Source organism: Kogia breviceps, chromosome 2, assembly GCF_026419965.1.
Source record: "Kogia breviceps isolate mKogBre1 chromosome 2, mKogBre1 haplotype 1, whole genome shotgun sequence".
In the NCBI taxonomy this organism is placed as follows: domain Eukaryota; kingdom Metazoa; phylum Chordata; class Mammalia; order Artiodactyla; family Physeteridae; genus Kogia; species Kogia breviceps.
In genome coordinates, this window is record NC_081311.1 from 59924941 (window position 1) to 59942023 (window position 17083).

The 17083-nt window shown below is 34.0% G+C and overlaps 1 protein-coding gene across 6 annotated transcripts in view; it reads right to left on the bottom strand.

Annotated features, from left to right (window-relative positions):
- The window catches only part of ADK (adenosine kinase), a 499563-nt gene that overhangs the window by 425427 nt on the left and 57053 nt on the right, over positions 1 to 17083 (bottom strand). For all 6 annotated transcript variants that reach the window (XM_059053172.2, XM_067025331.1, XM_059053175.2 and 3 more), the window contains exon 3: positions 16479 to 16532. In XM_059053172.2, coding sequence (XP_058909155.1) covers positions 16479 to 16532 — 54 coding nt within the window. The remainder of the gene's footprint in view (positions 1 to 16478; positions 16533 to 17083) is intronic.

Sequence of the window (17083 nt, forward strand, 5' to 3'; positions counted from 1 at the left end):
GAGCAGAATCTTTGGAGTTGGTCTCAGGACATGAGTCCACCTTCTCCTCTGATTAAAGCAATTTCCCTTTCTACTGACATCTGCCTCTCGAATTATTGGCTTTTGAGTGGCAAGCAGATGAACCTGAGCTCAGTAACAAAAATATTCAGTAACTTAGGGACATTTTAATTACTGCTATGAGAAAAGAAAGGCATAAATTAAGCATTAAGTAATACCCTATGAATACTTTGTATATGGGAAATGGATTCACTTTAAGCTGATAAAACACAATTTTTACCACCAAAAATTCTGCACGTAAAATGGCCATAAGCAGAGGACCTTAGAACCATAACAACCTAAGGCCAAAAAAAAAAAAAGGTTTTAAATAAGATTGCTACAGTTTATACTAAACAGTGTGCTAAGTAATTCCTAGAATCCTTCTGTTGACTGGAAAAAAACCCCACACAACCTAAAAGTTGAGAATTATGTTTTATTTGGGGATATTACTGAGGACTACAGCCAGAGAGACAGTCTCTCAGATAGCTCTGAGGAACTGTTCCAAAGAGGTAAGGGAGGAGAACTGTTCCAAAGAAGTAAAGGAGGCGTTTTTGCTAGGGGGACAAAAAAAAGTACTCAAACATCAAAAGATTACTGCTAATCACAAAATACAGACCCTCAAATTAATGATTTTACTGCTTTTCTAGGTATGGAAAGATGCAAGAGTCTGGGCTCATTGAAGTTATTCCTGTGATATGCATCTTAACAATTTAGGGCCAATATCCTGTTTTTCTCCATCCTGATTCCCATCAGGGCACACCATCAGGCAGCTGTGGTGACTGATGGCTTGTTTATCAGAATGGCAGGCAACATTTTTTATCCACCATTCCAACCTGTACAATGGATTTATTTACTCTGCCTTACAAATGTAAATGTTTAAAGGATAAGGATTAATAACAGTGATAATTCTGTCAACAATACCAAGTACAAAGTCAATAAGATGATCCCCAGAATCCTACAGTCTTACTGAAAATTTTTATTTTAAATTATCAATAAATCATCCCAGACAGAACAGAGAAGTTAATGGACCTATACTTTCACACAGAGGTTTCCCAGACAGTGGAACCTGAAATTAACAATAAAAAGAAGTGCTTCATATCATACAATATTCATTTTTCCAAATAACTAACAATGGATTTACAAGGTTAGTTATTACAGTTTTTAAAATAAGCACTTGTTTTATACAGGTCCAGATAAAACCATTATGAAATACATATATAATTTTAGAATATACTTTATAGATCACAAATCTAAGATAAGAACAATATAAAATTCCCTCAATTATACAAACCAATGGAAGACTGTGAAGTATTATTACACATTAAGTCATCAACTGAGTCAGTCAACAAACATAAATGCCTACTAGGGCCTATGGATACAAATGACAGTTTCTACACCTAAAAGATGTGTAATCATTGTCAAATATCTGATGAGGTATCCTATAGAAAACATAATAAATTTATACTATGCTAAGTCCTGAGGGCATACTTAGAACCAACAAAGGAAACAAATAAGAAAGATGCAGAAAGTAAGAATAACAGCTAAAAATAAAGTCTTGAAGAGAGGATGAAAATTATCCACTTCTGGTAAACACTGTAAAATTAGATACTACTATAATCTTTAAGGAATTGCAGTGTTATTATTACTATTATTTTCCAACTCTGACATATTAACAAAAAAATTTTGTACAGAAATGGAAAGCATAAATATATAGAAACATTTTGAAAATTAAGGGAGAACTTTATATTTTAAAAGTTCTTCATATTTAAAGTAAATTGAGGGCTTCCCTGGTGGCGCAGTGGTTGAGAGTCCGCCTGCCGATGCAGGGGACACGGGTTCGTGCCCTGGTCTGGGAAGATCCCACATGCCGCAGAGCGGCTGGGCCCGTGAGCCATGGCCGCTGAGCCTGCGCGTCCGGAGCCTGTGCTCCGCAACGGGAGAGGCCACAACAGTGAGAGGCCCGCGTACCGCAAAATAAATAAATAAAGTAAATTGAATTTTTGTGGTTTGGTTATTACAAACTGATTCAAACGTACCCTAAATTAGAATACTTTAATTATAAAATCACCTACTAATATTAACCATTCTTAATATAGTAAGTACTAGAATATGACAGTCCATCTTCCTTTTTCCACAGATTATTCAATTCTACTTTTATTCTTTCTTCAAGGTAGACTGAAGCCAGAGTCATTGCTTTCATCCATAGCAAATCTATACCTCTTTGCAATAGAAGATAATATTCTTCATTTTACGGAAAAGATATAATCCTACCTTTGTCAGGTGACTCAGTAAAATAATTCCAAAACAAGATATTGAATAATAATTTATAATAGTCTGGAATAAAATTCCCCAAACTACTAAAACTTTGAAAAAAAACACACAAAAAACCATATTATAATGATGTTTTCAGGAAGCAGTAGAAATATTCCCCATTATGATCCTCTAAAAATACACATCTCAATATAAATATATATCAAATATAGAGCATATCAAATATAGAGCACTAACAAAAGCAGCAGTTTACACTGTATACCACTCTTCTGAATGTATTTTTCTACCTCCCCTGGTTTAGAGAACAGTAAATAATTTTGTTTCTTTATTTTTAAAGGTGTCCTTCTGGATTGCTGAGGATGAAATCAAAGAAAAGGCTGGAAATTACGTCAGACAAAAGGGAGCAATAGTTCCCATGAGGTCACATAATTGTGCATATCCCCTTTTCAATTCTGAGTATAACACAAATGTCCCACGCTTTAAAAAATATTCACTCAAATTTCACACACTTTTATATCTTGGCTACTATCAGGGAATGGGTTTAAATTTTCAATTCTTAAAAATTTTAATTTTCTTCAATGTGCACAGTAACAAGTAATAAAGACTGCAGCAGAAAACAGTTTTATGAAATCTCTCACTGTGGCAGTTTGTAAGTTTGACCCTGGTTGCTATGTACCCAGGGAAATGTGACATAGACATTTTATTTAAACATTGTAAGCAATGCATTGTTAATTCTCAAACCAACAGCTATTTCCCTTTTCCAGAAGAACCCCAAATTTTGTTCAGTTATTAGGGAGCCTGTGCTTTGACCCATGGAGTGACTCTTGATTAGAATCATGGTAATTCTATCTTCTTTGCCAGTCAGAGGTTTAGGAATGAATATATAATGCAATGGAAGTCAATGATAAATTACGGAGAAGTCTGCTGGGGTAATTCTGGGAAAGCTCTTCTTGCACTTAAAAAAGAACAAGATTTTCCTGAGAGTCTCTAGATATCATCAACTACATCTGACCTCTGGAACTGCAAATAGCCATTTGTAACCATGAGGAGTAAACAGCCTAAAAGAACATTGGGGATGATAAGCAGAAAAACAAAAAGGCCCAGGGCTCCCTGATGATGTTCCTGAAGCACCGAATTAACCAACCCTTACCTCCATATAAGGGTTGGTTAAATAATAAAATAATAAAATTGGGTTAAATAATAAAATTTTCTATATATAAAGTCATTTTGTTTTGAGTGTCCGTGACTCACAACCAAAGGCATCATAATATAGGTAGTATATAAATCTCCTGACTTTAGAGAAAACCAGTTCTTTAAAAGTTTATGCTTTTACCTACCACATATTTAAAGGAAAACGATTATAATTAAAGAAACCTAAAACTGGCATTAAAAAAATTCTCTCGGAATCCAGACTTAAAAGGTCAGTCATAGGGCTTCCCTGGTGGCGCAGTGGTTGAGAGTCCACCTGCCGATGCAGGGGACATGGGTTCGTGCTCCGGTCCGGGGGGATCCCACACGCTGCGGAGCGGCTGGGCCCGTGGGCCATGGCCACTGAGCCTGCGCGTCCGGAGCGTGTGTTCCGCAACGGGAGAGGCCATAGCAGTGAGAGGCCCGTGTACCGCAAAAAAAAAAAAAAAAAAAAAAAGGGCAGTCACAGAAGTTATTCCAAACTTGATCACCGACACTAGCTGGCTGCTAGAATGAGAGGTACTTATATACAAAATCATTCCAATTGTTGGAGAAAAAACAGAAGGATTTTTTTCTCTGCTAACAAAACTTAAATTGGTAATATTTAAGGAATAACAAGATAGGCCCCTAATTGTATCTTAGGAGTCTATCTGATTTTCTTAAAGAAGCCTGATGTTAAATTTGATTATTTTCAAAGACAGATATAAAAACAAAAGTCTCGGGACTTCCCTGGTGATCCAGTGGGTAAGACTCCATGCTCCCAATACAGGGGGCCTGTGTTCGATCCAGGATCAGGGAACTAGATTCCACATGCATGCCACAACTAAGAGCCCACATGCCACAACCAAACATGCCACAAGGGAGATCCTGTGTGCCGCATCTAAGACCCAGGGCAGCATGAATGAATGAATGAATGAATTTTAAAAATAAAAACTATTAGAACCCCTAGCAAAATGCTTATATAGCACTACAATTTTTTACTAATAAAGGAGAACAACAGTACTGTTTTAAGGGTGAAATACATGCTTTAAAGATAATGAAGATGGTCAAAAGGTACAAACGTGCAGTTATAAAATAAATAGGTCATGGGGATATAATATGGTAAAACCACATTGTACAGTTGTCCCTTGGACAACATTGGTCTGAAATGTGCAGGTCCACTTATACATGCTCGGGTCCACCGTATACTACAGTATTACACAATCCAAGGTTGACTGCATTCGCAGGTGTGGAAGTGCAAATATAGAGGAATCACATATACAGACTATAAATTATATGTGGAATTTCCACTGTAAGAAGGGTGGGCAACCCCCACCATTGTTCAAAGGTCAACTGTATATCTGAAAGCTCCTAAGAGAGTAGATCTTAAAAGTTCTCGTCACAAGAAAAAAATCTGCAACTATATGTGGTGATGGATGTTAACTAGAGTATTGTGGTGATGATCATTTTACAATATACACACGTATCTTCAATATCCTATGATCAACCATAAAGCAAAAGAATATTAAAAAAAGAATGTATATATATGTATAACTGAATCACTTTACTGTACAGAAGAAATTAACAACATTGTAAATCAATAATTAATATGCTAGAGGGAGGGGATAAGGGGATATATGTATACATATAGCTGATTGACTTTCTTATACAGCAGAAAACACACCACTGTAAAGCAATTATACTCCAATAAAGCTGTTAAAAAATACTTAATAAAAAAACAATATATACATATATCAAATCATTATGTTGTACATCTGAAACTAATACAACATTACACGTCAGTTATATCTCAATGTTTTTATAGATAACGAAGGATATTGTTATATTAATAAAACAGTTCAATTCTATTCTTTCAAACAATTCTGTTATCAAATTCCGTCAAGCTAAACAAGTATAAAAAAAGAATAAGAATCATCCTTGGGCTTCCCTGGTGGCGCAGTGGTTGAGAATCCGCCTGCCGATGCAGGAGACACGGGTTCGTGCCCTGGTCCGGGAAGATCCCACATGCCGCGGAGCAACTAAGCCCGTGAGCCATGGCCGCTAGGCCTGCGTGTCCGGAGCCTGTGCTCCGCAACGGGAGAGGCCACAACAGTGAGAGGCCCGCATACCGCAAAAAAAAAAAAAAAAAAAAAAAAAAAAGAATCATCCTTGATGTTATTTGTGCCACCATAATGCACGCCTGTGTTTGTGTAAACTGTATTATCCTTTAACAGAATAAATATGTTTAGAATAAACAAAACGTTCAAAGGTAATTATTTTACAAAATTGTTTAAAAGCCAATTCGTGCATCATCCTAATAATGTCCCTCAATCCTATTTAGAAGAGAGTATAGTTAATTTTTTTTAATTGAAAGAGCATATATATTTTAGTTCTTTCCTATGCTCATATTATGTTTTAGTCCCTAGCTTTAAAGTTGACATCAGTTCGCCCATTTTTCCAAATTCCATCTTGGAAGCTAGTCACATTCCCTCTGCCTTCATTCTAGTGGGGAAAGCATCTCTGAAGAGATAATTATACAATTTAATATTTAAATAGAAAATAATTTGGAAGAGAAAGGAGAAAAAGTAGTGGTGAAAGAAGTATCCACACTCACACAGAGGAAATTTGGTGGTAGGATTTGATAATAAAGGATTTTCCTACAAGAACATAAGTTTATGGAAACTGTGTATGTGAAGCATATTTTCTGCATTTCTTTGAATTTCTTTGTTGAATTCAATTTGAAAATAAATGAATCTTTCTAGCACGCAGAAATTTTGTTTGTCTGCTTTCTGCAAGACCCTCTCCCCAGAAAAATTCCCTTAATGACCATTTTCTCATCCAATTTAACAATGAAAAAACTCTTTAAAAAAGATCATTACAAATATGATATATGGAAACCAGTTACACTTCCAAATTTTTTCTTTTTTTCACATCTTCCATTGGTTTTTTTCTACCTCCTCTGGTCTTACCCAACACAGACCCTACAGACCTAGAAATCACAAGTGTCTCTGGCCTTCACAAACAAAAAAAACATTAAAGTAGTAGGAATATTTGGGGAATCTGTTTTCCCTTTGTATATGCTACTAAAATTTAGTATATATAAAGTGAGACATTTTTATAAAGGTAACATCTTCACAAGAAAAAACACTTGGAAGTGATTAGAATATAAAGTAAAATTTTATAAGAAAAATTTTAAATCTATTCTAGATAATGTTTCAATCACTTTGCAAAAGGATTGAAAAAGCCAAGTTGCAATCTTAATGAAGTTCTACAGAGGGAGCTAGCATCACAAGGAATAAATTTATAATACACAGAGCTTCAAGAAAAAGACCTATTTGGTTGGAAATATTGGATTTCTAGTCATCAACATGAACTCAGATTATCCTCTAAGGTTTTACACCTTAGCCATCAGCCAACCCAAAAAAACCACAGTATTACCTACAAACTATGGTATTTTTCTAGTAAATCATATTAAAACTAATGAAATATAACATCCACCATAAATACAGTTTATGAAGTAAATGTGTGTTTTAAATAATATCATTCTTCTAAAGAATTTTTTAGAATATTATTTTTCCTAAGTCACTGAACTTAGGCAAAGTAAAAGGCAATAAAAAAGATCTGAAATCAAATTGGAGCCTACCTTTCCTACTTTAAGAAAAGTAATAGAGTCTCTCCAAGCCTTAGTTTCCTGTAAAATGGGAATGATTATAATACCTACCTCATAGGGTTGCTGTGAGGATTAAATCAGAGCAGAAAAGTAATTAAAGTAAAGTCCTCTTTCCTTCTCTTAAGTGTTATTCAATTTTTCAATACTTTCCAAAAAGAAAACATTAATTATACTTAGTAGAGAAAATACTAATTATATATAGTTAGTAGTTTTCAAGAACCAGATTAGCTGCTAACAGATACTAAAGTTCCCCAAAACTCCTTAATTCATATCATTCCCAAATAGTCTGACTCAATCCTTAAGGGAATATAGACCACGTCGGCATAACCCTTACATTGTTTTTCAGGTAGATATCTGTCATAGCTGCACTCTCAAAATATTCTTGTCTGTTGTAGACCAAGAAGAAAAAAGAATTCAACACAGCAATTTCTACTCTCTCCAACCCATGTTGACCCTAATAAATTCACCCCATTGATACCACATAGTAAAATACTGTCAAGTAAATTATTTGTAGCAAAAGATCAATGAACTACACTTGGACTGAAAAGGTCTGGATAAAGTTTCAGGAACCACCTGACCCTTCTCCACTAAAAAAATCAAAGAGGTAGAAAGCAAAAAAGACCACTACCATTTTTTTCTGAACAATTTTATGCCTGAAACTCAAAAACTATATTCAGAGGGATTATGGAATAGACTAAAAGAGAAGTAGCTAATTAAAGAAACTATTTGCTTAATGGATAATAATGAAAGAGCAAAGCACTAATCTAAACCCACAGTGATATGTGAGAGACAGCTAAGCTTCTCTAAGAGCCAAAGCCAGTTCAACAGTGTTTTTATAAACATCATCATACTCAAAAAAACCTACATCACAACTAACCTTTATGATTCCTTGTAGATCAAAACTTTTTCACATATATAATTTCATCTAATCCTCATTAAACCTAACAAGATAAAATGAAATTATCACTATTTTACAAATGACGATGTTATATTCAAGAGATTAAGTGATTAATCCAAGTATGGTAGTTTTATACTGTGTCAATTAAAAACTACAATCCCCAGAATTTCCTTCCCTATGTGGTTTTAGGTTGGGATTAGCCACAAGAGAAATTTGTGTACAATTTGGGAGGTACAAGTGAAGCAGCGGCCGTTTCACTCCAACGGTAGTTACTGGCTAGAGGTGGTGAAGACAGAAAGGTATGGGAGGAATTCCAATGTATCCTATGTATCCCCACTCCACCTCCGCTCACCTTTTCAACCAGGCCTAAGCCCATCACCAAATGCTCCACTGAAAACTCACAGAATTGGTAGCTTCAAAGAGCCAACAATCCACCAACTCTCCTCACAGTTCACTCCAGCAACTAGACATGCCTAGCTGCTTCTTGAAAGCTCCAATTCATTAATCCACACACCAGGACTGGTTAGTGACTTTTCTCTAATCCTTTCTGGACCTCTACTTCCCTAGTTTTTCTCGCAATGAGTAAGGTTTAATCCCTATAATAGGTTTCTTATTTCTTATTACTCATAGCAGAATTGAATCTTACCTGATACACCAAGGATACAATCTGTGGCAAAACATACATAAACTCAGTTTCTTCTAGTGTTAAATCCAGAGCACCGTACATTTCTTCAAAAACAGAAGGTGGCAATTTAGGATGAATCCTTTGAGGCTTTTAAGGTTTTACCACTAATAACATACATTTTTCATTCATCTATCATATATGCATGAATATATGACAAAGTTTAATACTAAAATTATTTCTTGTAATGAGTATTTCTTTATGTCAGAGTTAATAATTTTCCTTTAAACAATATTTAAGCAAACCTTTCGAAAGTTTCATAATCCAGTTATAACAACAGATAACAAGAAACTATGAAATCCTAGAATTCTAAAGTGAGAGCACAGTCCAAAGTTCACCAAAGGTGTGAACTCTGGTCACAGATTAGTTTAGAACCATTAGTAGTTGCCTGGAATGAATTCAATCAATGCTAGTTTGGGATTCTTACAGAAGTCACCTGATGATATTAGTAAAAAAAACAAAGAGCAAAGAATTTGAACACACATTTAGTACTTATTCTTGAAGGCACAGCTTCATAAGCACAAATGGTGAATGTTATTGTAGAGCTTTTTAAAGATCAATTTAAAAAGCAATATAGTAAACAGCTACTGTACAAAGATCATGACTATATATTAAAAAATCAATTACAAAAATATTTCACAAACAACAACAAGAACAAAAATGTTTCCCATGTAAGAGGCATCTGTAGCTTAGGATAAAATGTCCAATGAAAGGATCATACATGGAATCAAACAACTTTGATCAAAGAAGATTGCTGTGTTCTAGAGAAAAGGATTCTTCCACTGGTAACAAAGATGAAAATTCTGAATGTTCAAACAAATGAGAAGTAAAAAAGCAAAAAGAATTTTAAAATTATTTCACATAATATGTGGTTGTAAAATGTATATAACTAAGCTAAATTACAAGTATAAATTAGACTTATTTCATAAACTTCTCTAAAAGCTTTTAGAGTCAACTTGGCCAAAAAGCTTTGTATTATACCATCTCCTTGGAAGAATGAGAAGTGCATTGCATTTGGAATTCAGGTATACATAGTATACCTGACTCCCCTCAATTCACTCAATGAGTCTGAGGTGGTTTCTAAACCATATTATAATACTGTAAAATTAATCAGCCATTGAGAGCCTTGATATAGCCACTGGGTTCATTATAATCAGTTAGTACTGGGACTTGCACTGAATATCAATCCTTTTTATTTAAAAAAATTATTGTATTTTTAGGGAGCTGCTTGGTGTGATAGAAAAAGCATTTAAATGGGAATCACAAGACTTGAATTCTGGTCCAGCGCTGTCATTAAAGAGCAGTGTAACCTACAGCAAGTCACTTTATCAAGTGGATCTCACCCATTCATCATAAAATATGAATAATTTGTTCTAGGGTTCATTTCTAGAATCTTAAATTCTATAATTTAAAATATGTAAAAGAAAGTGGGCCTTGAGAAAGGGACCATAAAAATGTTCATGGTATTTAAAATACTGCAGTTTTATGAATACTGAAATCATATTAATCACTTAACCTTGTTGCTGGTCCTAGATGTTCTTTATTTCAATTTTGACTTTTCACTTACCAGGTTTTTTTTTTTCTCTTTGGCATTTGCCATGAACAAAATCCATCAGCTCTATAGGCAATCAGTTCTTATACTACTCTTTCTTACAAGACAATCTTGATATTTTCAAAGAATTACTAAGCCACACCATCAATAATAATGAATTTAAGAGCATATCAGATGTTACTGATTGTCTCTAAGGACTCTGAACATGTTCTGAAACATGCCACTTAAATACTTAAAAATCTCCCCTGCTGGTTTAGAAATTGGCATTGTTCTCTAAGAAATTATAATATTTTTACACTGAACCAAAGATTAAGGTCTAAGAGTGTCTTTTCCAATACTCCTGCTTCATACCTCTTACATAATTCATTTATTTTCTCCCATTTCATCATAATCCTAAACCAATAAAAACTTAAATATACTTATTCCAAGATAAAACTTTTAAATTCAAGGGGTAATTCTAACAAAATAATTCAATTTTGACATTAAAAAAGTCAAGAAGAATAATTCATTCAGTAACAAAAGGGAAAATATACTTCATATCTAGAACAGCATAGGGCTTCCCTGGTGGCACAGTGGTTAAGAATCCGCCTGCCAATGCAGGAGACACAGGTTCGAGCCCTGGTCTGGGAAGATCCCACATGCCGCCGAGCAACTAAACCCATGTGCCACAACTACTGAGCCTGTATGCCACAACTACTGAAGCCTGTGCGCCTAGAGCCCATGCTCCACAACAAGAGAAGCCAACGCAGTGAGAAGCCCACACACCACAACGAAGAGTAGCCCCCACTTGCCACAACTAGAGAAAAGCCCGCATGCAGCAACGAAGACCCAACACAGCCATAAATAAATAAATAAATAAATAAATAAATAAATAAAACACATAAAAGTACAAAGAAAAAAATTAAAATTCACCCATTATCTATCACCCACAGATCTACTATTCTACTACAATTCTCTTTTATGATATCTGCAAGCAATCTTTTTCACCTACTTAAATCATCATGATATTAAATATTTTCCTAAAAACATTTTAATAACTGCATAGAAAGAGAAAAACAAATACCGTACACTGACACATATATATGGAATCTAAAAAAAAACGGTTATGAAGAATCTAGGGGCACTATGGGAATAAAGACGCAGACCTACTAGAGAATGGACTTGAGGACATGGGGAGGGGGAAGGGCAAGCTGGGACACAGTGAGAGAGTGGCATGGACATATATACACTACCAAACGTAAAATAGATAGCTAGTGGGAAGCAGCCGCATAGCACAGGGAGATCAGCTCCTGCTTTGTAACCACCTAGAGGGGTGGGATAGTGAGGGTGGGAGGGAGGGAGATGCAAGAGGGAAGAGATATGGGGATATATGTATATGTATAGCTGTTTCACTTTGTTATAAAGCAGAAACTAACACACCATTGTAAAGCAATTATACTCCAATAAAGATGTTAAAAAAAATAAAATAAATAACTGCATAATATTCAACAGAGTTAATTTAGTTAACTGCACTAGAAAAAGAGAATAGCTCATTTAAGATTAATCCAATAGTATGGCACTTGCCTTTTAAGAGAATTGAAAATTTTGTGTTTTCTGTAAAATGTGTATATATTAAGTATTAAAACACAGGTCACTTAGCTCCTAATAAGATTTAGACTCCTTTCCAACATCTTTTTTTAATTGAAATACAGTAAGTAAAGCAAAGGGTAACCTAGAAAAGATGTGATTTTTTTAATGTTAAATAGTGACAAAAGAAAAGGTCTAACCTGAAAATCTGCTTCAATCAATAAAATGTATTTTTCCTGTCATAATGCCATACAATTTTTTTTCCAGAGCACTTCCATTAGATTAAAAATTTGAGCTATTAATCTATCATCACACTACACGCCTTGAAGAGTTTCTCTAAGAATTATGACAGATTTGAGCTAAACACCTACCTCTCCTTTCCAGTCTGTGGTATGGCCTAATGATATGCATTTTAACCATAGCTGGCAAAGATTAGGGACATTATTAATTTTCCTACACAGCTAAGTATGTAGTTATGGTAGAAAAATAATAACTCCAATATACTTTTAGTGATAAATGCTAACTTATAAAATAATTACTATGTAATATATTCAAAGAGGAATAAAAATCTGCAAGAAGAATGAGAAGAAAAAGTATGTAACAATCAAACCCAGAAGATATTCCAAGTGGCCTAACATAAAAGAAAGAAAATTCTGGAAAAGTACACATTATTTACACTCAGCTAGTATGTTTTATACCTGATACTGTTAACGAGACAGGATTGCCCTACCAAAGGTCTGCTATGGAATATCCAGAAGACGTATTAGGCACTGTGAGAAGAAAAAAAATCATCTATCCAAATTTAACACACTCTAGGTGAAAATAAAATTTGAAACCCTCTATCTTTTGTTTCGAAATTCATAGTCATAAAGCAAGGCTGGTATTAAAATTCATTTGGCCTTAAAGACAAGCAGAACTTCTTCACTGAGAACTACAAAGCACTGCTGAGAGAAATTAAAGATGGACTAAATACTGTTAAGATGTCAATTCTCTCTCAAATAGATTCAACATCCCCATGATAATCCCAAAAGGTTTTTCTGAGGAAACTGATACGCTGATTCTAAAATATATGGCAATGTAAAGGATCTAGTACATCCAAAGCAATCTTGTAAATGAAGAACAAAGTGGGAGGACTTACAGCAACTGACTTCAATACTTACTATACTGTGTGACTAGCATAAAGAGTGACAAGTAAATCAACGGAACAGGATAAACCCATATTTCTACAGTTATTTTATTTTCAACAAAGCCATCAAAACAATTCAGTGGACAAATAAAGTCTATTCAGCAAATAGTGCTGAAATAACTAGATATCCATATAGATAAAGGAGAATGAATATCGACATCTACCTCACATCATATACAAATATTAATGCATAATAGATCATAGACCTAAGCAAAACAGCTCAAACCATACAGTTTTTAAAGAAAAATATAAATAAGAGTATCTTAATAAATTGAGGGCAAATGTTTTTTAGATGAACAAAGTAATAATCATAAAGGCAAAAACTGATAAATTAGACTTTATAAAAATTTAAAACTTGCTTATCAAAAGGCACTATTAAGAAAAAATGGTAAGCCTGGGACTGGAGAAAAAATATTATAAAACATACATTTGACATTGACTGGTATCCAGAATACATAAAGAATTCCAACAAGTCATCAATAAAAGGACAAAACAATCTAATTTTTTTCATCAGCAAAAGATGTGAACAGACTCTTCACCAAAGAAAATATACATGGCCAATAAGCTAATGAAAAAGTACTCAATATCATTAGTCATCATGGAAATGCAAATTAAACCACTCTGAGATACCACTACATATCCACCAGAAGAGCTAAAATTAGCAAGACCAACAAATATCAAATGTTGATGAGGATGTAGAGCAACTAGAACTCCCATATATTGCTGGTAGGAATGTAAAACGGTACCACTTTAAAAGAAAATCTAGTAGTTCCTTATAGAACCAAATATACTATTAGCCTAGTGACTCAGCAGCAAATCTATTCCTGAGTAATTATCTGTGAGAAATAACATGTTCACAAAGACTTATACAAAAATATTAACAGCAACTTTATTCACAGTAGCCAAATGAAAGGAAACAGCCTAGACGTCCACCAATAAGAGAACAGATAAACCATGGAATGTTAATCAGCAATAAAAAAATTAACTAATATATGCAACAACATGAAAGAATCTAAAAAATATTATACTGAGTGAAAGAAGTATTATATAAAACATAACATACATATGATTTCATTAATAAGAAATTCCAGAACAGGAAAAACTTAATCTATAGTAGAAAAAGAATCATAATAAGGGTTACCTCTTGGAGGGTAGGAGCAGAGTGACTACAGAGGCATAAGGGAACTTCTTGATAGAGGACTGGGTTATGAACATTTATGCACTTTTCAAAACTCAGCAAATGTACACTTAAGATTTGTGCATTTCACTGTATGAAAATATTTACAGGTAAAGACAAAAAACTCTATAAACTATTGAATTCTAGGTGATGGTATGCATGTTGAAATATTTATGGGGAAACATATTGATGTCTGCAATTTACTTTTGAAATGCATTCAAAAAGCAGATGAAGTAATGTATAGACAAAAGAATGGATAAGGTGAAAAAGAGAGTAAAATGTTAATGATAAAATCTAGGTGGCAAGTATATGGGTAATTATATACTACACATTTAAAATTTTTCATAATAAAATCTAAGAAAAAAAATCAGTCTATCCATGAGGGTGAACTATATCACAGATAGCTAAAGAAACTGTAAATGAATTAACACATTCATATGGGTTACATATTAAATAATATGAAAATATTCACAGTATTGCAGTTTTCTGGTATTTTTAATATTGGTCATAGTCTCCAAGGGCCAAAGGTACCTCTAGGTTGACTACCTAATTCCCAAAACAAAAAAGTTCTGTTACCAAACCTATAAGTAAGCAACCAACCAATGGTACAGTGACAATCATTGACTAGACAGTAAAGAAAGAAATTATATAAAATTCCTTAACAATAAATCTGAGAACCCACGATGGAGATTATAATCAAATGAAGACATAACAAATATAAAAATACTGATGAAAGGCTAGCATAACAATGAGATATATCAACTCTTAAGAACTCTTAAATCCTTTTCTTACACATTGAGCCTACCATTTTATGTTAACACTTACTATAATCTCTTCTATAAGACAGAAGAAAGAAAATAATTTGGAAAAGATTCAGGACAGTGTTTGTAAATAGAACCTTAAAAAGTATTCAGAAAAATCATTACTTAACCTTGAGAAGAAAATAACAGTCTTGAAGCACTCAATCTACAGAAAACGTTATTCTCCATAACTTGAGTACAAATGAAGATTACATTTAAACTAAACCACAAGGCACTTGAGTTAGATATTAAAATATCTTTAACATAAGAGAGTGTCAAACATTAAGGAAACTCCCAAGGAAGTTTGTAAAATTCACCAATGTATTTATAAAAAGGATAGATAGAACCTTGACTATCATCAATAATAAGCGCAGTCCGTACAACACTGTAAATCAACTATACTCCAATTTAAAATAATAATAATAATAAGTGAGGTCCAACCTGTAGGTGTAGTTAGCCTCAAATTCCTCAAACTTAATTCTACATTATTATTTGCCATTAGGTGTTTCAATAATAATTACAATTATCAGAACTTTCTTACTGTACAATGGAGAAAAAGAAGTAGCCTACTAGAAAACAGAAGCATATATTTTATTTTAGCTTCCCTCTTTGGACAATCCTATGATATTGAAAAGAGATGAAATTTTTTTTTAAGATTTTTTTTTGACATGGACCATTTTTTTTAAAGTCCTTATTGAATTTGTTACAATACTGCTTTTGTTTTTTATGTTTTCATTTTTTAACCCTGAGGCATGTGGGATCTTAGCTCCCTGACCAGGGATTGAACCCACACCCCCTGTGCTGGAAGGCGAAGTCTTAATCAATGGACCACCAGGGAAGTCCCAGAGATTAATTTTTAAAACTGCCTAGTCTGTAATTTTTAACTAAAAACCTCACAGGAACTGTGAGGTAGTAATCTTTTTAGATACTACCACAGGGCAGAAAAATAACGACAGAGATATCCCAGAATCATGTATACAGCTATCCTACCTGAAAGATAGAATCCTACAAACATTAAAATTTTTTAAAGGAACAAAATTTTATTTATATTTAAAGTGTTTTACCTTGTGCTAAACAGAATTAGGCATTTATTTTTTTCATAAGACAACAAACAAAATCATATTTCTCCACCTTAAGCACAGGGTGGAAGTTAACTGAGCAAGAGCCAAAATTAACAATGACAATTTAACATTTTATCTGGGGAAAGAAGATGAAACGACCTATTTCCGAATTTGCCCTTAGTCTAGAGGATGGGATACAATACTCCATATTCTAATGTGTGCATGGGAACAATTATTTCCTGTGTTAATCTTATGTAGTATAAATTATCCTACTCCTACTAGGATTAAGATCATAATACTGATTACATCTTTATATTTTATACCCCACAGAATTTAAAAAATCATATTGTTTACATGCATCTACTCCATAGACAGAGTAAATTATGTACAGCCTAGGGTTTAATGCACTTACAGTTCCTTGTGTTTCTCTTCAGCCAAGATTTGGTCATTCAGTTTAAGAGAATACCTGTTAACACAGAAACAAAAATATACTGGTCATATAAACATACGTTTGCCTCATGGACATTTGACTGTGATATCAACATACAGCCAGTTGACTCCTATCAAATAAACACTGCTACACTGTTAACAGGTCTCCATCTTAATTGATAAAACATTTAAAACTGCCTAAGTTCTTTTTTTAAAGTATTTATTTATTTATTTAGGATGCACCGGGTCTTAGTTGAGGCACGTGGGACCTTCATTGCAGCATGCAGTATCTTTTAGTTGCAGCATGCAGGCTTCTTAGTTGCGGAATGCATGTGGGATCTAGCTCCCTGACTAGGGATCGAACCCAGGCCCCCTGCATTGGGAGCACGGATACCCACTGGACCACCAGGGAAGTCCCCCAAAGTGCCTAAGTTCTTTGATGGTCTATTAGTCACTTCCACAGACACCACATCAAGAACTAAAGGGAGATGAACTTGATCATGCTTTAAAAATGTGAGTTATCTTCAATATTCTTCTGCAGTGAATCATCTATGTTACTTTCACTCAGCAGTTCAAAATTCAAGAGAC